The sequence below is a fragment of the Castor canadensis genome, chromosome 11, assembly GCF_047511655.1.
Source record: "Castor canadensis chromosome 11, mCasCan1.hap1v2, whole genome shotgun sequence".
In the NCBI taxonomy this organism is placed as follows: Eukaryota; Metazoa; Chordata; class Mammalia; order Rodentia; family Castoridae; genus Castor; species Castor canadensis.
In genome coordinates, this window is record NC_133396.1 from 90,413,793 (window position 1) to 90,437,307 (window position 23,515).

General features: G+C 37.8%; 1 protein-coding gene and 1 pseudogene across 13 annotated transcripts in view; one reads left to right on the plus strand and one right to left on the minus strand.

Annotated features, from left to right (window-relative positions):
- Dnm3 (dynamin 3) overlaps positions 1-23,515 on the minus strand; it is a 556,846-nt gene that overhangs the window by 316,919 nt on the left and 216,412 nt on the right. For all 13 annotated transcript variants that reach the window (XM_074047471.1, XM_074047470.1, XM_074047469.1 and 10 more), the window contains exons 8-11: positions 23,295-23,430; positions 20,966-21,033; positions 16,463-16,601; positions 1,392-1,478 (exon numbers count right to left, since the gene is read on the minus strand). In XM_074047471.1, the coding sequence (XP_073903572.1) occupies positions 1,392-1,478; positions 16,463-16,601; positions 20,966-21,033; positions 23,295-23,430 (430 nt within the window). The remainder of the gene's footprint in view (positions 1-1,391; positions 1,479-16,462; positions 16,602-20,965; positions 21,034-23,294; positions 23,431-23,515) is intronic.
- Positions 19,924-20,447, plus strand: LOC109701425 (ATP synthase F(0) complex subunit C2, mitochondrial pseudogene; annotated as a pseudogene).

Here is a 23,515-nt window from a genome sequence, read left to right on the forward strand (position 1 = left end):
CAGCCTTGATTTCCCTGGCTCATCAGTTAATACTGACTGACTTATTTATCTCCACTAAGTCACAAAGCCTGTTTTCTCCACTCTTGGCTATTGTCCAAGAATGTAAAAGCGGGAAAACAAGTGGAATTAGAAATACTGGTTGATTAACTTTAGAAGCACAATGATAAAAATGAGTCCCACAGCACAAGCACAACAGTTGTTCCTCAAGTCAGTCACTCCCAAATGTGCCAGCCTCCTGGGTTTCCATCCTGCTGTCTCTTCACTTTCCCCATCCACCATCCATCTCCACACACTGTACACGCTGCATTCATCTCTCTCACCAACCCAGTTCTTTCTCTTTCTTTCTCTCTCTCCCCTCCTCCCTCCCTTCCTTCTTTCCGTTCCCTTCCCTTCCTTCCCTTCTTTTCCTTCCCTTCCCTTCCTTTCCTTCTCTTCCCTTCCTTCCCTTCCTCTCCTTCCCTTCCTTTTCTTCCTTTCCCTTCCCTTCCACCATATAGACCAACATGAAGCACATCACAAAACAATCCAAAGAAGTGATTTGACAAGGATATGCTGCTACTTTGTGGAGAGCAAATGTTCTATCCATGCCACACTTGTAACTATCTCACAGAAGTTAAGAATATTTAAAAATCTTTGTATTTTGTAATATGTTTAATAAATAACTAAAAAAATCCACTTAAAAGTAGATTTTAATATTTTCACATAGTCCTTCACTTTTTAAGTGAATTATTCTCTCACTTAAAAATAATCTTTCCAAATCACAGAACTAGGATGACATGAGGATTTTAAGGTCACTCCTTAGAAATATACAGTTACAAAATACTTTGAAATGTTTAAAATATTTAACGTTTAAGTATTTTTTCAATCAAATTTCTATGGATGAGTTGACAGAAAGGTACAAGCATTCTTCATTTGGAAGGAAGGGAGGGAGGGAGAAAACAAGAAAAAAGAAAAACACTGAATATTTTGCAGAACATTTTAGTAATTTATGAATATTCTGGAGTTCATATGTGGGACCATTAAAAGTTAAAACCCCTGCCGTAATGGAGAAAAGTGGTATTTTCTGGCTTAGTGTCAACGTGGGATGTGTTTATGCTAGGAACATGCACGTGGTGATCATGGAGGGTTGAGTAGAAAAAATAATGGAATTCCTACTAGTTTTGCAATTTTATTCTTCTACACTCTTCATATTTGCTTGTATTTATAACAATGCAGAAGGTATTAATACGGTAACATGTATATAATTCAGGTAGAAATAAGCATAATGTAGTTTTGCATGCCATTATGTTTTCTACTAAGGGCTAGGCCATCTGTTGGATACTACCAGACAACTTTGTAGAGGACTTCTACTTCCTTTGAGGGCCCCACCCTCCAGGGACAGCCTCCCTCACCTGGTCCTTTGTCTTCCCTTCTCGCTCACGAATGTGGTTAGCAACAATCCTTTCCGTTTCCTCACAAAGTCTGGGGAAGTTTGCCAGCTGTCAAGAAAACAGGCCTGAGTGTTAATACAGCACTCAAAACATTGTACTACAAAAAAAGAAGCAGAGATACATTATGCTATGTTACAGGAGATACTGATTACAATTCTGAAAACAAAAAATAAAATAGCATGAACTCCTCCAGAAGAATGACAGAGTGACAGAAGAGGTTCCACAAACTATTAAGAGTGCTAACCTAGTTATATGAGATGCCTCAAGAACTAAAACAACAATGCCCTAGAAATAAAGCAGAAACTCAGATACTGCCCATCATCATACTTTTCAGAGTTGGCACTTAAAATTTCAAGATGGAAAAGAGGATAAGGAAAAGAATAATGGCTGACATTCATATAGTTCTTACCACATGTTAAGCACTTCATGAGTCATCTCATTCAATATTCACAACAATTGTAAGAAATAGATTTAATTACTAAGCCTTTGATATAAAGGAGAAAAGTGAGGTACAGGTTAAGTAAATTGGCCAAGACCAAATGGCTCATAAATGATGGGTCAACTCAAATCCCTGTAACTCCAGAGCCCAAGGTCTTGTCCATCACCCTTTCAGTATGATTAATGGATGAATTATCATGAGCCACAAAGGGACTACTTAAAATAATTCCCCTAATAGATGTGTAAATGTACATATTCTTTGTAAAACCACAGGAATAACAAATGTCAATCACTTACCCCATCTAAATTATGCAGGTAATGGTTCAAAAGATTTGCAAAAATGAATTCATTACAACCATTTTCAATGCAAGACAAACAAAATGGGATGCTAAGAGGATGTTTAAGGAGCCTTAATCCAGAAGGAAATAATCAGGCAAAGATGTCAGGAGCAATTATGGGAAGACAAAACTTGCCAAGTACAGGAACACATGCGAAGCCATGGGGTTGAGGGGAGTGCACAATGAGTGGTAAAAGAAGCAAAGGAAGGTACTAGAAGGAAGAGATTTAAAAGGATGGGCTTGAGGTAAAGAGGGGAAGATAGACAGGAGCAAGATCAGGCAGAGTCATGAAGACCAGTAAGGAATTTTGATGTTACTGGAGTTTGAAACCGGGGTCTCACGCTTGCTAGGCAGGTGCTCTACCACTTGAGCCACTCTACCAGCCCTGTTAGGAATTTTGGATATCAAAGCAATTCAGGTGGGGAATGACAGTGACTTTGGCTGGGATGGCAACAGTGGAAATAAAGAAAAATGGGCATTCATGGTTTTGTTTTCTAGGCAAATGATAAGTTTTAATTATGATAAGAAAGTACATTCACACTAATTAGATTAATATCTCAATAAAATAGGCACAAGACATAACTTAATTCATAAAAATATAATAAGCAGAAGAAAAACATTAAACTTCATAAGTGATCATGCAAGAAAGATAATAAATCTTATGTTGGCAAATTGCTATAAATATTTTTACAAGACAACTGATAAAGGTGTGTTGAGACTGGCACAGTTTAAACTTGCTGAAAAAGCATCAATAAGAAAAGTCTTTCTGGAAAGCAATTTGGCAACATGGGTCAGGAATCTCAGACACACAAACACACGCATGCACACACACACAGGCGTTTCAACTTAATTAATTCACAGGAGTCTGAACTAAAATGATTAAGACATTTATCACAGTATTAGTTGGAAGAATAACAACAGAATAAGCTATAAACCACCTAAGTACTTGATGATATTAAATAAAGTAGATCTATATATAGAGAATGTAAATGGCCATTTTAAATCACATCTTTAAATAGTATCTAATTACATAGTAAATGATAATATGACAGTAAGAGAAGAAAGCCAGGCAATTAAACACATAATATGATTACACATAAGCATGCACATACCACCATACATCCTTGAGCTCCTTCAAGGATATTGCCCAAGAATCTTATAAATCTCAAAGTTCTTGAGTAATACTGGAGCACATATTTTCCCAAACTTGTAAGAAGTTAGAAAAAGGCCTCCCTGAGAGGCAGCTGCTCTGTGGTCACCCGGGGTCACTGTGCACACTAAATTTATAGCTTGTATGATGCACATTTGTTTCCTAGCAAGACAACAAACTGCAGTACTTCACAGAATCATCACAATCACAAGACCACCTAATCTCCTAATGTTGCAAGTCTATTATCTGCACATGGGAAAAAGATATGCACAAATATTACAAAATGTTAATATTAGTAACTCTTTTAATTATGCCTGATTTTATCCTGTGTTTTCCAAAGTTTTCTAAAATGGATGCAGAGTACTTTTATAGCAGTATCATAAAAATACAGATGCCTAGCTGCACTCATCACCTCAAAAGGCACAGTCCAGAATCTGTTTTAGGCCACCAGTCTCCTACCTGATGAGTGGAAGAAGTAATTCATTCTTCTGTGAAGCCTGAGATGTATGTTCATTTAGCAGGAGCTTATTTCATGAATTACTGCAAAATATAAATTGAGCTACCATTTCCCATTTTGGAAGCATTCCCACAGAGGAAGCTCTTTTACTCCAGAACCTCTTTTGACACTCTGAAAATATCAGATTGCCTTTTGTGAAGCTTAAGAAAGCCTTCACAAAGAGGCAAGGATAGCTGATCAATACCAGTCCTTCATGACTCAGGAAGACCTGAGTGGTATACCTGGCATTAGGCCCCCAAAGCAAGGTTTCTCCCCTGCATTCAGACAGCATTCCAAGATACCAAGGGACACTGGTTCTTCAGTAACAGAATCACACTACTGCAGAGAAGTAACGGTGTAAGAAGCTGTGGGCTACCAAGGAGTGGGATGCCTTCAGCAACATTTAGGAAATGGATTACAGCAAAAGGTTATATTTAAAACCACAAAATAGTAGCAATATAAATATTTATTTAGAAACTAAATACTTGACGGCTGAAGGAACCCAGGATAGTACATGATCATCATTAAGTCAGGGAAAGGCCAAAATGATGACAATATCCCATGAAGCAGAGTCATCTAAGAATGCCTGCAATTTACTGGCCTTGGCCAGGGAACTGGTGTGTGTGTGTGTGTGTGTGTGTGTGTGTGTGTGTGTGTGTGTATTTCATCTGTTCAAACTTCCTACTCATGGGTTCAATTTTACCAAGAAAGAAGATACCTACAATTGATACAACTAAAAGTCAATATGCCTAAATTTTAAATAGAACAAAAGAAAAAGACAGAAAACGAACTGCTCTCATGGAGAACAGGAAGGAAGAACTCAAGAAGACATGAAGTGATATTAAGACCTGGGTATTACAGAAAGTCAATAATGAAGCACGTGTTTGCCAGCTGGTTGATCTGTGGGGGTTTACAGTTCAAAAGTGTTCAAAATTGCTGGCTCTCCAACATAAAGCTTACTTCTTCTTAAGACACAAACAGGAAGAAGGGTAAGTCCTACTGCGTTCAAAATGGCTTCTGAATAGGTTTCTCTGCCCATAGGTTTTTCTGCTTATTTCAGTGACTATTGAGTAGGAGTCCCTGCATGGTTTATGTGGCCCTTTACTTTTGTTTGACAACATACTCTGCTCTTGTTGCTCCATTCCATCTATCACCTCTCTACTCTGTCTCTTATTTAAGGTTACAGTTTCCTCAATCCTTTGAATCATTATAACTCTCACTGTCTTTTGTTCTGGACATTGAATTAAAATCCTACAATTTTAAGAATATGGTTTGGGGGGATTTTTGTCCGCCATCAAAGTTCTAATCATGTCTGTCCAAATAATGCTGACATAAAAGACACTATCATTAGGACCTTTATTCCCTACTGGGTATTTAAATACCCTGTAAATTGATTGGTTATAATGATTTTATGTTCCTAAATTTATACTGTATCAGTCATTCATTGGGTACCTGAACGGCCAGCTCTATACTCAATTTGTATCATAGCACCTGATATTAAAACCTTATGGTCTTGAGGGGAAGGTTGACAGATAAACAGTCATACAAAATATTTTTCAAAAAGCAAAAGAAAGCACAAAGAAAGAAATGCCTATACCTGCCATAAGAAGATCTCTCGGGATTTATTGCCCACATAATTATAGCGAAACATCTAGTCAAAACTGTACATCTATTAAATTGCAAATTACCTCTAAATACCTAATTGTTCAAATCACTTGCCTTTTCTTAAATAATAAAGATTCAGTGGAAAAATAATACTATACATATGACTTTCAGAAATGAAACCTTAAATATTTAATTCTAAGAAAAAAATTGAATGATACATATTCTGAGAGAAAGCAGAAATAATTCAAAAATACAAAAAGACACTTTATTTGTATCCAATATTTTAAATATTATTTAGGGTGGTGTGTAATTATTTTTGTGGGATTTTGATGTAAAAATTTAATTTATGCATGAACCACATTTTAGAGGGGAAAATCACTTGAAAGACATTTCTATTCAATAAAACAAACTACACATGAAAATTTACTAAACATCAATTAATTTGATCATAACAGCCAGGCTATCAGGTTTCTGGAACAGACATGAACAGAGGCAAGATTTCTGAAATTTCAAGAGTAACTAGCTTGATGCCTGAAGCAACAACTCAGGTTATTAGATAACAATCTCTTTATAGATCTAAACTAATGATTACTGAGGAGAGAAACAAAATTCAGAACAAAATGTCTTGTCACAAGACATGACTCATCTGGTTCACCTTAACTAAAGATATAAGTAGGCTCTGTTTTTATCGAAAGAATCTATAATAAACCTTTGAATGTTGGCCACTTATTACAAACTGAGCAGCAATGTTGCAAAATTATTGCACTGTTCATGAAAACATACCAGAATTTTATTCCATTTTCTATGGATTAACGACCCTCCCCAACAGAAATCCTTTATTTATATGTGGCATAATGTTGGCTTAGTCAGAAGAAGAGAAAACAGCTGTCTGGGAACAACACATTTGCTATGAAAAAAAGAAACCTAAATGCATCCACATGAGGAAAGGTGATTACAGATGAGGAGCAAGTCTAGTCTGAAGTCATCAAGAAATGATGAGGCTCTTGTGCATGCACAGGAGAGTGCAGTACACATGGCATATGAAAAGTCTAGGAAGACCTTAGTGAGACTGGTAGAAAGGGAAAAGGAGTCAGATCCCAACTAGATGGACTTCAGTAAAGCGAACAGAGAGAAAGAATTAGTGTTAGCCTTCCTTTTCTGAGTGAGCAAATCCTAAATCTCTAAACCTCAAATTTTTTTGACAGCTGGTGGGAGAAATGGTGAGGTATATGAGGGAACAACTTTTAAACAGAGAAATGAAGAGAACTTTAGTGGGTTTTTGTGTCAAATGTTAAGGAAAGAAAATAAAAAGTCCAACCTTGGATGCAATAAAACTGAAAGGTATTAAGAGCAGGCATAGTCTCTAATAATTCAGAAAACATCCAAATAGGCCAAGGTAAATTGGCACTGTGTCAAAACAGCACCTGATGATCTTAGCCAAATTTTCATCTCTTTTCTCTTTTCCCAAGTTTATCTGCGTTAGACAATAGTGAGCAGTTAAAATGGAAAAAGAAGAATCAAAACAGAAGGTAGGAGGGAAAACAGAGGCCATGGTAAATTGTAAATTAAGAATTATAAAGATCACAAATCCTTAATGAATTGTGAGATTAAAAGGTGAGGTTCATACCCCTTAAAAGCCAAGTCCCAGGCTTTATTTTGAACCAAAATAAAAGGTTCAAAGAGTAATAACCAACCTGATTTGAAACCTGGGTGCCAATTATCTGAAGCATCTACTATATGCAAAGAACAGCACAAAGTTTGTTTAACTAAACAGCCGGCCATCAGAGGAGGTAAAATGCTAGTCTTTTTATATAGAGTAAAAAAACTTCAGCACAGCAACCTGGACCTGTTGGGTGTAGTGTTTTGTAGCCATTCTCCTTCACTCTATTTCAGTCACCTCTCCAGTCAAAGACACGTGATTCATTTATTCTTTCAAGTATTCAATCCAAATTACTATTGAAAACCTGGTTGTTTCAGGGTTGCAAATTCAGTAATGACCTTCATAAATCAAGTCCCTAGTCTCATGGAGCTTACATCTTCAAGGTTCCTTCATTGTCAAATAACAATGAAAGACATATGTAGTATGATTCATACAGTAATGTATGATGAAAAGAACATTTAAGTTTGGTAAAACAATGAAGACTGGAGAGAGTGAGTATGTAAGTGTATGCATGTGTGGGTGTGTGTATGTGTGTGTGTTTGTGCGTGTATGTTTCAGGGGAGGGTTGTGCAGTTGTAGATAGAAAAATTAGGGAAAGACTCTGATCAGGTGGCATTTGAGCCAAGACCTGAAGGAAGCAAAGGTATGATCCATGCAGGTATCTTGAGGCAGAGCATTTCCAATACTGAGAATAAGTAAAGCAAAGGTTCTACTGCCATGTCTCCTAGTCCTGCTGAAGAAGCGAGGCCGGAGTGTAGCTGGAGTGGACTGAAGGGAGAGGAGAGGGAGAAAGGAGAATAGTGTAGAGATGTAAAAAGGGGCAAGATCAGGTAAGGCTTTGAAGGTTATGGTCAGGACTCTGGACTCAGTTGTTTAGTTAAGTGTGTTTAGGGCCAGATATTTACTTACTTAACATGCCAGAAAATAACATTTCTTCTAACACCACTTTTTAACAGAAAACTTTTGCCTGTGTTTCTAACAGTCAACTAAGGTATCTTTTCTTCCTTGCAAAACTTTCTTGTTCTAAGCAGAAAAAAAAATCAACTAATTGGTATCATGATGATCCAAGAATGTGGTTTCCCAAGAGGCCAATAAATGGCACAGTTGCTAAACTGTGGTTAAGAAAACACAATGTTCCTCCCTGTGTTTCCTGAAGAGAACTCAAGGATCCTGAGATGAAGAGCTACAGGAGAGGAGGTAAAGAAAAGCAGCTGAAAACTGATGCCCACCAGAAAAATTCCAAAGTCGAGATGTCCCTGGAGTGAAGCCAAATGCTCATAAAGCTCAAATGTTCCTGTCTTGTTCCCCAGTGCCCACAGACAACAGTGAGAAAATATCTGAGAAGAAATGCATTCCTCAGAGTTAGAAGTCTAGCTTTGTGCTTTATTTGAACACACATAAATTCCATATGTTTTCAACTGATGTTTATTTAAGTGGCTTAAAAAAAATTTAAAGATTTTACACATAAGGCATTCAACATGAGAAGTTCTAAATGAAAACATTGCTTTCAGTATGTATAGATATATATATCTATATATATATGTATTTGTGTGTGTGTGTGTATATATATATATATATATATATGTAATTACAATATAGCTGGAATAACTATACATTTTCACATTGCCTGGGGCAGTCTTGGTTTACTGTTATTACTCTAATGAAAGTATTAATAACACTCCCTTTAAATCTCAAAAATATCCTGCACTGGGCAATAAATTATATAGTCACCTTCTCTATGGCTCATGTTCAAAAAGAGTCAAATAATAAAGTCTTGGCATACTCAACATTCAACACTAATTAGGATTATTTTGCTTTGCAAAAGATTTCAATTAGACCAGTTTTAAAATAAGAGGTTGAAGGTGAACCTAATAAGGCCCAAAATCAAGAACATCAAAATGAGGTCTAATGACAGACGCTTGAAAAAAAACTTGTTTGAATGTTATTGTTTGAAAAGAAATTACAAAAACACTCTTTTTAAACTAAGTATACTTTTCTTTAGTATCAGGATGATTTTAAAACATCTAAGTTGTTAAGTATTTATACAATGCTTGTCATGTGGGGTCAGTCATTGCATGAGATACAAGGGATAAGAAGATGAAAGACTAAGCTCTTTTTCAAAGGGAACTTATAATCAGCAAGAGGTGGCATACACACAAACAAAAAAACCCAACAAATCCTAATGCCATATCATAAACACTATAATAGAAATAGACATAGGGTGCCAAATGAAGCATGGAGAAAAGAGTGAGGACAGAGACAAGGAAAGGACTCATAGAGGCCCTCTAGGGAAAATGTCAGAAAATATGATGATTGCACTGGACCTTAAAGAATGAGGAATGAAAGGAGAAGACAAGAGAGAAAGAGAAAGAGTCTAGACAAAGGGATTCACATGTGCGATTGCCAAAGCCATGAAAAATCTCTGAGGATATTGCAAATCATTTAGATTGGCTGAAACAAGCAAGGCAGCAACCAACAGATGTAGCTGGAGAAGCATCCAGAGATTGGATCATGAAATACAATCCCAAATGATTTGAACTTGATTCTCAATGCTTGAGGAGGCTCTGAGTTTTTAATAAAACAAAGTATATATCTAAATTTTAGGAAGACCATTTTGATTGCAGCAGGGAAAATGAAATGGAGAGTGATGAGGCTGGAGGTAGAAAAATCAATGAAAAGACCACTGGAGTAATTCAGGTTTTTTATTTTAAAAAATAGTTGGGGCCTTAGGTAAGGAAAGAGAGTAGTTGCAGTAGTTGGTAGACAGTTTCAAATGGCTTGATCTGGAGGCATACATTTGGAAATCACCAGTTTTTTGGGGGAAAGGCAGTACAGGGATTGGAATTCAGGGCTTCACACTTGAGAGGCAAGTATTCTACCACTTGAGTCATGCCTCCAGCACTTTTTAGTCTGGTTATTTTGGATACAGGGTCTTGCTTTTTGCCCAGGCTGGCCTGGACAGCAATCCTCCTATTTTAAGCTTCCTGCCATTGCTAGGATGACAGGTATCACTATTGTGGAGAACAGAGGAAGTCATTCATTAATGATTCAAAGAGCAACACTTAAGATTAGACAAAAGTCGGAGACTGAGTGTAGGTGGCACCAGTCCACACAAATTAGGTAATTATCTCCAAAATCCCCCAGGAGCCTGGGGGAAAGAGAAATGACAAATTTATTATCCTTGGAGTTTCAACAAGTAGCAAAGTTAATTGAAGCAGAATTAAAGTAACAGATCAGAATATTAAAGTTGTCCCACCTATCCAACTTCCTCCATAACAGTGAGTTCTAATGTTTAATGCTGGAAGAAGTAACAGGAAGCTCCCACTTTGGCAGCATAGCCCTAGTCATGTTTTCAAATCTATCAGAGGGTACTAAGTTAAACCTCCTCTTCTATTAATTGCCCAGTTGGAAGTAGGAGGAAGTGGTGAGCATTCTATAACCTTTAGAATTAGAGTTTACAATTTCCTGGTAAAACATTTGTTGATGATGCCAAGGACCACAAGAGGTCATAGAAGTGTGATATGAGTGCAGGCTGAGTAGAGAGCCTCAGGAGTCAACATCTCACGTTGGACATGACCTCTATATAGATACTGAAGTCTTCCACACTGATGATGAATTTGGGATGGAGAGGAAAATGTAAGCCAGGATCTAAAGATTGTAATGAATGCAAGGGATTGAGTAAGGGTTGATGGAAACAGTAAATACTGAGGGAAGGGAGCCTCTGGTACCACCTGGGTCTCAATAGAAGACTACTTCAGGAAGGTGACAGAATCATGTTTGGAATCCACAAAAAGAGACGAAGGTAAATGTCATGCCTGAACCAGGCCCTCAGATTTTTCAGGTTTGGACCAATAAATATCTTTCCATGAAGAAAGCTGCTGGACCATGGAAGTCCAGGAAATCATCAGAGACTACTTTGAGAACCTATATTCAAACAAATTTGAAAATCTAAAAGAAATGGACAGATTTCTAGATACATATGATCATCCAAAACTGAACCAAGAGGAAATTAATCACCTGAATAGACCTATAACACAAAATGAAATTGAAGCAGCAATCAAGAGTCTCCCCAAAAAGAAAAGTCCAGGACCTGATGGATTCTCTGCTGAATTCTATCAGACCTTTAAAGAAGAACTGATACCAACCCTCCTTAAACTGTTCCACGAAATAGAAAGGGAAGGAAAACTGCCAAACACATTTTATGAAGCCAGTATTACACTTATCCCAAAACCAGGCAAAGACACCTCCAAAAAGGAGAACTATAGGCCAATCTCCTTAATGAACATTGATGCAAAAATCCTCAACAAAATAATGGCAAACCGAATTCAGCAACACATCAAAAAGATTATTCACCACAACCAAGTAGGCTTCATCCCAGGGATGCAGGGGTGGTTCAACATACAAAAATCAATAAAAATAATAAACCACATTAACAGAAGCAAAGACAAAAACCACTTGATCATCTCAGTAGATGCAGAAAAAGCCTTTGATAAGATCCAACATCATTTCATGATAAAAGCTCTAAGAAAACTAGGAATAGAAGGAAAGTACCTCAACATTATAAAAGCTATATATGACAAACCTACAGCCAGCATTATACTTAACAGAGAAAAATTAAAACCATTCCCTCTAAAATCAGGAACCAGACAAGGATGCCCACTATCTCCACTCCTATTCAACATAGTACTGGAATTCCTAGCCAGAGCAATTAGGCAAGAAGAAGGAATAAAAGGAATACAAATAGGTAAAGAAACTGTCAAAATATCCCTATTTGCAGACGACATGATCCTATACCTTAAAGACCCAAAAAACTCTACTCAGAAGCTTCTAGACATCATCAATAGCTATAGCAAGGTAGCAGGATATAAAATCAACATAGAAAAATCATTAGCATTTCTATACACTAACAATGAGCAAATGGAAAAAGAATGTATGAAAACAATTCCATTTACAATAGCCTAAACAAAATCAAATACCTAGGTGTAAACCTAACAAAAGATGTGAAAGACCTCTACAAGGAAAACTATACACTTCTGAAGAAAGAGATTGAGGAAGACTATAGAAGGTGGAGAGATCTCCCATGCTCATGGATTGGTAGAATCAACATAGTAAAAATGTCGATACTCCCAAAAGTAATCTACATGTTTAATGCAATTCCCATCAAAATTCCAATGACATTCATTAAAGAGATTAAAAAATCTACTGTGAAATTTATATGGAAACACAAGAGGCCACGAATAGCCAAGGCAATACTCAGTCAAAAGAACAATGCAGGTGGTATCACAATATCTGACTTCAAACTATATTACAAAGCAATAACAATAAAAACAGCATGGTACTGGCACAAAAACAGACATGAAGACCAGTGGAACAGAATAGAGGATCCAGATATGAAGCCACACAACTATGAGCATCTTATCTTTGACAAAGGAGCTAAAAATATACGATGGAGAAATAGCAGCCTCTTCAACAAAAACTGCTGGGAAAACTGGTTAGCAGTCTGCAAAAAACTGAAACTAGATCCATGTATATCACCCTATACCAAGATTAACTCAAAATGGATCAAGGATCTTAATATCAGACCCCAAACTCTTAAGTTGATACAAGAAAGAGTAGGAAATACTCTGGAGTTAGTAGGTATAGGTAAGAACTTTCTCAACGAAACCCCAGCAGCACAGCAACTAAGAGATAGCATAGATAAATGGGACCTCATAAAACTAAAAAGCTTCTGTTCATCAAAAGAAATGGTCTCTAAACTGAAGAGAACACCCACAGAGTGGGAGAAAATATTTGCCAATTATACATCAGACAAAGGACTGATAACCAGAATATATAGGGAACTTAAAAAACTAAATTCTCCCAAAACTAATGAACCAATAAAGAAATGGGCACGTGAACTAAACAGAACTTTCTCAAAAGAAGAAATTCAAATGGCCAGAAAACACATGAAAAAATGCTCACCATCTCTAACAATAAAGGAAATGCAAATTAAAACCACGCTAAGATTCCACCTCACCCCTGTTAGAATAGCCATCATCAGCCACACCACCAACAACAGGTGTTGGCGAGGATGCGGGGAAAAAGGAACCCTCTTACACTGTTGGTGGGAATGTAGACTAGTACAACCACTCTGGAAAAAAATTTGGAGGCTACTTAAAAAGCTGGACATCGATCTACCATTTGATCCAGCAATACCACTCTTGGGGATATACCCAAAAGACTGTTACTCCAGAGGCACCTGCACACCCATGTTTATCGCGGCACTATTCACAATAGCCAAGTTATGGAAACAGCCAAGATGCCCCAGCACTGACGAGTGGATTAAGAAAATGTGGTATCTATACACAATGGAATTTTATGCAGCCTTGAAGAAGAACGAAATGTTATCATTCGCTGGTAAATGGATGGAATTGGAGAACATCATTCTGAGTGAGGTTAGCCTGGCCCAAAAGACCAAAAATTGTATGTTCTCCCTCATATGTGGACATTAGATCAAGGGCAAATACAACAAGGGGATTGGACTATGAGCACATGATAAAAGCGAGAGCACATAAGGGAGGGGTGAGGATAGGTAAGACACCTAAAAAACTAGCTAGCATTTGTTGCCCTTAACGCAGAGAAACTAAAGCAGATACCTTAAAGCAACTGAGGCCAATAGGAAAAGGGGAACAGGAACTAGAGAAAAGGTGAGATCAAAAAGAATTAACCTAGAATGTAACACCCATGCACAGGAAATCAATGTGAGTCAATGCCCTGTATAGCTATCCTTATCTCAACCAGCAAAAACCCTTGTTCCTTCCTATTATTGCTTATACTCTCTCTACAACAAAATTAGAAATAAGGGCAAAATAGTTTCTGCTGGGTATTGAGGGGGTGGGGGGAGAGGGAGGGGGCGGAGTGGGTGGTAAGGGAGGGGGTGGGGACAGGGGGAAGAAATGAACCAAGCCTTGTATGCACATATGAATAATAAAAGAAAAATGAAAAAAAAAAAAAAAAGAAAGCTGCTGATTGAGCACAAATCTCAGGCAGAAAGCTAGGTTTTATTTTATTTAAAGCAAACGATAGAATGTTTTGAGAAAACAGTAAAAATACATAGGAGATTGATCCAGAGAGAATAATGGGAAGGGAGGTTCAAAGGGTGAAGAGCAGGAATAAAAGCCAGAAAGTGTCCGGAAATGAGCTGTCTCATCCCATGCAGACTGCTGGTTTTCCAGTAAGTCAGATAAAATGGGAAATGATAAAAAAAAATTCATACATACCATAAACACTCCATATAACTTAAAACATAAATGTACACACGTGTGCTGATCTTTTGATGTAAACTCAGGACTCGTTCTCTGCATATGGATCTGCTGATTGGAGTTATGCATCTTCTGTCCTACATAAACCACATCCTTCATCTATGATTTCCAGTCTTTCTTTCTTTAAAGTGGAAGAAGATCCTGAACACACTTGTTCAATAATCTGAATGCAGAACCTACCTACATTTTCAAAACTCCCCCCAAAACACATATTCTTTTACCACTACCTTGCCTAATCAATAGCAAATAGCAAAGCTTTTGTACCTAACAATTACCATGGCTTTCTAACATTTTCACAGAAACAAAACTCAGTCTTTCTGCATTTGACCAATTAATTTACTCTTCACTTAAAGTATAGAATTAAAATAAATTTAGCTTGCTAAATAGGTTTGAGGATAAGCACAATACAATTAATCCTTGAAAGAAGACAGGTTAATTGGTGGACCCAAGATTACCTTGACAACCTAAAGAGAAGCCCTATGGCCAAATACATGTAGGAGCTGACAGTGGTAATCTATATTGTTTATAAGGAATACAGTATAGATTAATCCTGTAAGTCAGTAAAGAGATCAATGTAGAGAACTTTAAATGCATAGGTGATAAGATAAGTTGTACTTCAAAGAGTGGGCAAGGACAGCAAGGATATAAAGCATTATTAACTAGATTCAAGTTTCCAAATCAATCACTGGTATATGACTGCTTTTTTCTTCCCACATGTGCTTTCTTTTCTGTGTGCCCCAGTCCCTTATCTCTTAGGACTTTTCTTGTTTTATAGAAGAGAGTTGGGTAACCAGGAGTAGGAGAACAAGATAGATGTACAGTAAGAACTACAGAAGGGGTCTGAACCTCCAGCTGCTTCTGAGTCCCAAGACTCTTCCATTTACTCCTTTAATTTTAGCATTCACATCTAGGAATCTAGACTGCTTGTGTATAATTTTACTGTGCACACGTTCTTTTCACCTGAGTTTTCTGCCAGGTAACTGGAGACCATTATTTATATTCATTCAAATTCTTTTTCTGTTTCTTCCCATTGCTCCCCCACCCCCCAGGGAAGTTAACTGCCAGTTACCATATGTAAAGAAAGGGGCAACAAAACTAACAAAAACAGAAGTATCTTTACATTCAGGAAACGCTCATAGACCCAGGGTCACCTGTCATGCCGTTAGGCCTGCCCTACCCTAAACACCATCACTAATTCTTTGCTTTGCTTTTCCAGTACATGGCATGCCTTTCATGTTCCTAAGAACTCAGCACATGTTCTCCATATTCCTCAGTGAGGAGACCAAACGGCATTCTCTCTCCTACCAATACAGCACAGATTCAGTAGATATTCAGAGCAGAAAATAGAGGTTATTGCTAAAAGGACCATTTACTGTGATTAATCAGTGTTTTAGGTGCCTGTAGGTTTCAGGCATCATCTTGTTTAGGACTCACAATTATCATCTACTTTTATCAACATAAACTCATTTCCTAGATAAATTCAGCAAGACCAGAGGGATTTAGTATGATATCTGATATCACAGAGAAAATATCCAAGCCAGGATCTGAATCTAAGTAGTTGGGTCTCTGAGATGAGGCCCTTAATTACTATACTACACTACACATTCTCTGAATGCCCAGGCTCAAATGGAATCATATATGATTTAGAAGAATTTTGTTATTAATATACACAATAGCAATGATGCCTTTCACCTAACAATTACCCTCATCCATATACCACAGGAAAAATTAGTTTAGGGCATTCATATAATTGTCCTAAAATGATGTTACTCTGTTTAAAACAACAAAGAAAAATTAGCTGACTAAAATATTGTCTTTCTGGTCTAACCAATCTAATTTAGAATGGGATGATAGAACAGAAATGTATCTATTTATCACAAGACGCGGGAAAGTAATTCCCACTCAGAACCTGCCATAATCTTTCCACAATCAAACCACACAACATCTATAACAAAGTGAGGGGACAAAGAAAGAGAGTCATGCAATAGGAAAGGAATGGTGGATAAATAAAATTGTCACTTGATGGAACACAATTCAAACTTACTTTTTTGGTGCACTTCTTGACAGTGTTGATTAATTCTTGCATAACAAGGTCTACACTCTTCAAGGAAGGCCCTTTCAGCTTTACAATCTGTTTTTTGACTATTGCTTCAAATGCCATGTCTGGAGTAAACAATCCTGTCCTGAACATAACAAAGAAAGCAGCACATTAGATTTAAACAATTGAGTAGTAGCTGATAATCTTTTGAAAAATGTTTTGATTGACATGCCACTTATGTCAAGCATGTAATAGACCAAGTTTTAAAGTTATGTAGAAATTTATTCTATCCACAGTACCATTATATAATAATTTCTCCAGTAGTAGTGAACCATAATTAATTCTAACCCGTGAGATTGACCATTACCTAAAAGCAATGTCCAAATGCTAGGGATGAGTTCAGTGGTAGAGCACTTGCCTAGTATGTGCATGGCCCTGGGTTCAATGCCAGCACCACAAAAAAAGAAAGAAAAAACAACACTTGATATGTTTTTTGTGACTTACAAATGAGCTTCAAAATTCAAATGGCCAAAAAACATGAAAAAATGCTCACCATCTCTAGCCATAAAGGAAATGCAAATCAAAACCACACTAAGATTCCACCTCACCCCTGTTAGAATAGTCTTCATCAAAAACACCAACAACAACAGGTGTTGGCAAGGATATGGGAAAAAAGGAATCCTTGTACACTGATGGTGGGAATGCAAGCTGGTGCAACCACTTTGGAAAAAAAATTGGAGGCTTCTTAAAAATATAAACATGGATTTATATCAGCAATCCCACTCCTGGGGTTATACCCAAAGGAATGTGACTCAGGTTATTCCAGTGGCACTTTCACACCCATGTTTATTGCAGCACTATTCACAATAGCCAAGTTGTGGAAACAGCCAATATGCCCTACTTACAGACGGATGGATTAAGGGAATGTGGTATTTACACACAATGGAATTTTACTCAGCCGTGAAAAAGAATGAAATCTTATCATTCGCAAGTAAATTGGATGAAACTGGAGAACATCATTCTGAGCAAGGTTAGCCAGGCTCAGAAGACCAAAAATCATATGTTCTCCCTCATACGTGGACTTTAGATCTAGGGCAAAAGCAGCAATGTGGTTGGACTTGAGTCACATGATAAGGGGAGAGCATACATGGGAGGTAGGGGGATAGCTAAGAAACCCAAAACATGAAAGTATTTGATGTCCCCACCACAGAGGAACTAATACAGAAACCTTAAAGCAACAAAGGTCAATATGAGAAGGAGATCAGGAACTAGTGAAAAGGACAGAGATGAATCAATTTGGGTTGTAATACACATGTGCATGGAAGCAATACTAGGAATCTGCCTGTATAACTATCCTTATCTCAACTAGCGAAAATGCTTTGTCTTCCTTATTATTGTTTATGTTTTCTCTTCAACAAAATTAGAGATAAGAGCAGAACAGGTTCTGCCTGGAAGCGAGGGGGGCGGTGGAGAGGAGAAGGAGGAGGGCGAGGGATAGGGGGATAAATGACCCAAACAATGTATGCACATGTGAATAAATGAATAAAAAAAGTGAGCTTCAACTAATAGTAATTTGTTTTATCTCACTGTTTCTAAGCAATAAAAAAGGAATGACATCAGCCTTCCCTATCAGCAAGTTCCCTGTGGATTCAACCACCGATTGAAAATATTCCGAAAAATATGTGTCCTGAACATGTATGACTTCTTCTTGTGGTTTTTGTCTACATAATACAGTACAACTAATTATACATCATTTTCATTATATTCAGAATTATAAGTAATCCAGAGGTGATTACTACAAGGGGCCCTGGAACCATCCCCAGTAGATACCAAGGGATAAGAATACTGTAATAAAATGTTATATGAAATTTAAATTTCTATTTCTAAAAGATTCCAAAAACAATCAATCCTCTCTTAGCAAGTGAGGCTCACATTTTGCACACTGAAATAGAGTTTCTGGAATGTACAATCTATTTTTTTCCAAGACAGCTTAATGACTCCCAATCTGAAGTCCCAGGGTGTTGGAGAAGGACAATGGTAGAAAGAGCTGTGAATTCACTTTAATATTGGAAGAAAACTAAATTATGAATTTATAAAAATAACAAATGATAACCAAAATAATTGTATCTTCTTTTTGGTAAGAATTAATTCAACTTTGATGTCATAATGTTTTTCTCATGCTGAAGAAGAACTCAGGGAACCAGATATAAATGTGCAGAGATCATAAAAAGTAAAAAGTTGTTACCCTAATTTAAATAAAAGGTCAACACAGAAAAGTCAAGAGAAGAGAGATCCTTGAACTCTGAGCTTTGATGATGACTTCCAGGCTCTGGATTTGGGCACTCCATCCTCCCCACCCTTAAACCTTCCTCCCCTCCACTTTTTACCTCTTCTTATTCAACTTCTCTTCCTTCAACACTCAATTCATGGTACCTCTTTTGGAAAATTTCTTTAATGCTTCCCTTACACCAACTATCATTTACTGAGCACCTTGGCTCTGAAGCAATCATGCTATAATTATAATTTCTCCACCCATAGAATAAAATCCAAACTGCTTAGTCTAACATCAAAATTTTCCCACTTTCTAATCCTAATCTTCCTTTGAAGTTATTTTCTTCCTCTCCATTCACACACCCTGTGTTCCAGTCAATTTGCCTGTTTTCATAATAGCATTAATTCTTTGGTTTTGCCTGTGATGTTTACTTTACCCTCTCCATAACTTCAGCCTATCTGAATCCCTCCTGTATTTTGAAACCCAGATCAAAAGCAGTCACATCCTACAGCTCCTACTTGTCTCCAGTCTTGCCTCCGAGAAGGCCTTTTCTTCTCTGGAGCCCCAACATTCTACTGTGCATTTCAGTAAACGAGATACGTATTTTATTCTCATTATTACACAGGTATGGAAAGTTGTTGTGCTGTTAATCTTGGTTTGCCCCACAAGAATTATCTTCCTCCCTTGCTCATAAAAAAAGTCTGCAAACTGAAAGAGGTTCTGCAAACAGAACCTGATGTGCTGGCACCCTAATCTTCAACTTCCAGCCTCTAGAACTGTGAGATAAATTTGTAATGGTAATTTGTTATAGCAACCTGAAAAGACTAAGATAGAAAGTAACCTAGAATAATCTCACTCTGAACAAGGGAAAATTCAGGCACAAGTTCACCCCAGCCCACCCTCCCTTCTCATGTCCCTCACTCTCTTATCCACATTCCTTATACCAGGCAAATGCTCTGTGAATTCTTGCTACACTTTTCCACATTTGTGCCTTCACTCACACTGCTCCAACCACTTGGAGACCCTTTCTTTTATCCTTCAGCCTCAGCAGTTTCCATTCCATCCTTCCACCATCTCGCAACTCACTGCACCATCACCTCACACATATGTACACCTGCATAAACAGGACCTATAGATACACACAACACACTTTGGCTTTTTAAAATCATTGTCTAAACAAGCAAGAGTCCATCCAAAAGTAACCACGTTCCCAATCTTTCCCAATCTTGCTCCATAACTCTAGTCAAAATCAACCTGTCAAGTCTGTCTTCTCTGTACTGGGAGCAGCTCTCCTGTCACAGCCCTACACCCCTGAAAATGTATGGCTGCTCCAAGATCGTCTCTACTCCCTCCTTGGTCAGGAGCACCTCTCAACTGCTAAGCCAACCACTATCTGCAGTGATGCTGAACTGACAGATGAGGCCTCAGAAGCTTACCAGTCCCATGTCCCCTCACCTCACTTGTCTCTAGTCGCAGCTTTCAAACCAGCACCATTTCAAGAGAATCAATCCCAGTGGAGCTGGGGCTGCCACAATTTGGGTGGCCGGCTCTGGGGCTGGGACTGGCATCATGTTTGGAAGCCTCATTGTTGATTATTTATGGCTGAAACACTTCTCTGAAGCCGCAGCTCTTCTCCTACACCTTTCTGGGCTTTGCCCTCTCAGAAGCTGCAGGGTCTTCTGCCTGATGGTAACCTTTCTCATCCTCTTCACCATGTGAAGGAGCCATCGCCAACTCCTATAGTTCTTTCTCCCATTTCTTGTCTGCCCTGTATGTTCCTTCTCCCAAACCTCCCCCAGGAAATGTGGGAAAAGTAGCTGGCTCAGGGTTTGACAGAGGAAAGACAAATACATACTGTATTAATTAAAAAAAATAATAACCCTGTCGATTCTCTGGGTAAGTGATTGGCGATGAGCATGTCAGACCTTTCTCACTGACACACAAGGTTTTGGAGAACAGAATCCTGCTCTTCTACTCAATGATGAGCAGGAGACTCAGCTTCTACTGTGCAGAGCATAGGCTGTGAGCACAGAAAGTATTTTTGGTTTTTTCTTAATTTGAAAAAACTTTCAACAACAATATAGAAAATAACCATCAAACCCAAACTAAATTATCCTGCTTCTTACCCCCACCTCTCTACTGATCTCTGTTCAGATGAAAAGTCTACTTTACTAATCATTTATAAATATTCCCTTTCATTTGGTAGCTTGAAGACAAAGAAAGTATGAATCACTTGCCTGATACCATGTATGTTTTTGATTGCATAGCTTATTTCCCTTCGCAATTCTTTCTCATTGAACTCCATCTGCAGATGCAAAATGAGCCATGGTTATGACACTTAATTCTAATATAATCATAATGTTGAATATTATAGAATGAGAATAACTTGACTTAGTTATTAATAAATGGATACTCGTGTCTCTCCTAAGCTAAACCCAGATGGTCAAAACATCTGTTTATGTAAAGTTCTAGGCCACATAGAACACTAGGGATTTCTGGGAGATTCGGCACAGATTTTAACTCTAATATATACAAGCAGTGCTATGCATAAAGGATGCCTTCTGGACATAAATTTAGCATTCATTGAAATTCATATTCTTCATTCTTTTACTGAATATAGTAAACCTGAGGACACAGGCAAATGCATAAATGACAGTGTCACTTGATGGGCAACAGCCACACAGCTGTCCTGAGATTTACACTGATTGTCTTTTCTCCCTGGCCATTTTAACCACCTGAGTTCAAGGTCTCTTTATAAAAGAAAATTAATAATATCTCACCAGTCAGCACAGAACATATTTCTGTATAAATATTCCTCAAAGTCCTAGGGACCATAAATCTACTTGAAAGTAAGATCAAAGTGTCAGAGCTTAGTCTTAGAAGGCATGTCCAGAGAACATAGGATTCAGCCCTGACTCTAATATTCTGCATTCCAATTCCAGCCTCACTGTCTTCTATTTCTTTCCTCATTACCTTAGAACAATGATGCCTTAGGTCTATACCCACACCCTGTGACTTCACAGCCTTTATCATTTCTCCCTTCTTTAAGGAACACCCCTACCCCCACCCCTACCCCATCTCACTGCTTAACTAGCTGCCCATTCTTCCAAACTGAGCTCAGAAGCCTGACTCCCTTGCACACTTGGACTGGGATTCATATCTGTGGGCTGTGTTTCCACAGCACCCTATGCTGAAATTTGTCGTTTTACTTAAAACATTTTATTAAAACTATTTACCCATCTGCTTCCTGCACCAAGACATAAGTGTCAATCTCTTTGTGTGTGAGGCAAGTAGTCCCCAGCAAATCTAAAACAGAATTCTTGCCTCATATCCCCCATACCAACACAGCTTTTCCTCAGTTTCCCTCATCTAATGGGTACAATCATTCACTCAGCTGCAGAAGCCAAAAACTTGGGAGTCATCTCCATATCTTCCATCTCCCATATCAATCCAAGCTCTTTTGACCTGACTTCTAAAATCCCAGACTCATCCATTTTTCTCCATTCTCTCTTAATACATCGTTTTTCCTAAGAAGCTGTGAGGACTTCATTCATCCTCCTCTCCATCAGTTATGCACCAGCCACATCCATTCTTTGCCTGTCATGCTTGTTACTGCTTTGGCCTCACCAAAGAATGCTCCTTCTCCTCCCAGCTCTCTACATGGCTGACCTCTTCATGGTGCTCTGGTCATGGCTTAAATGTCCCTTACTCAGAGAGAACTTGCCTAAACATCCCATTAAAAGTGGCACTCACCAGTCATCAGTGGTTCACCTCTATAATTCTAGCTAGTTAGGAGGCTGAAATCAGGAGGATCATGGTTCCAGGCCAGCCAGGTCAAATAGTTTACAAAACCCCATCTCCAAAAAATAATCAGAACAAAATGGACTAGAGGCATGAGTCAAGCACTGAGAACCTGCTTCACAAGTACAAGCCCTGAGTTCAAACTTCAGTCCCACCAAAAAAAAAGTGGCCCTCATATCATATTACCATAAAAGCACTTGATATTTTCTTATGTTGTCTATTTCTTATTTTCTTTTTTTTAAAAAGAGTTTTATTGAAAATACCTGCATTGCATATGAATCAAATTCATATGAATTAAACAAAAAGTATTTCCTCAAAAACTCTTTGCACATTTTCCAGGATCTCTTGGGTTTCAGTTGTTTGGATTTATCATAGTTCTCATTTCATGATAGTGTCCCCTTATTAGTCTCTGCGTAGCCTGTTATTTTTTATTTTCTATCTTTCCCTTCTGGATAAATTAGGACTTTCTCTGTCTTGATCACTGGCACCTAGATCTTCACTACATAGCAGTTGCTCAAGAAATATTTTAAGATTCATTAGACAACACATAAAACTTAATTAGTATGCCTTGAAGTAATTTGAAATGTTAATAAATGAAATTAGAAAATATTTCTCTCCTTAACTTCATTTCTTGAGTACAAAGGTTTTTGTTCAAAGAACTACCTTAGTCCCATACCACTCATATGATTTGTATCAAGAGATCCATAAAAAATAATGTGGAAATGAAGTAGAATGAAAGGGGAAAAAGTAACACTCAGTACAAACCTTCACTATCTCAAAAGGAAAGCGTTCATGGAAAATACGATTGATTTTAGCACCACCTGAGAGCTCCAGTGTATCCACTTGATCCCCTGACCCTTCAATTCTCTTCTCAAAGTCCACAGCAAATTGCTGAACCATCCTATAGTTGTGAAAGAGAAATAAATTCAAGTTAAAGTTACATGGCTTTGCATTCCTCATCTTACTATAGTTAGTCCTTAGAAGCC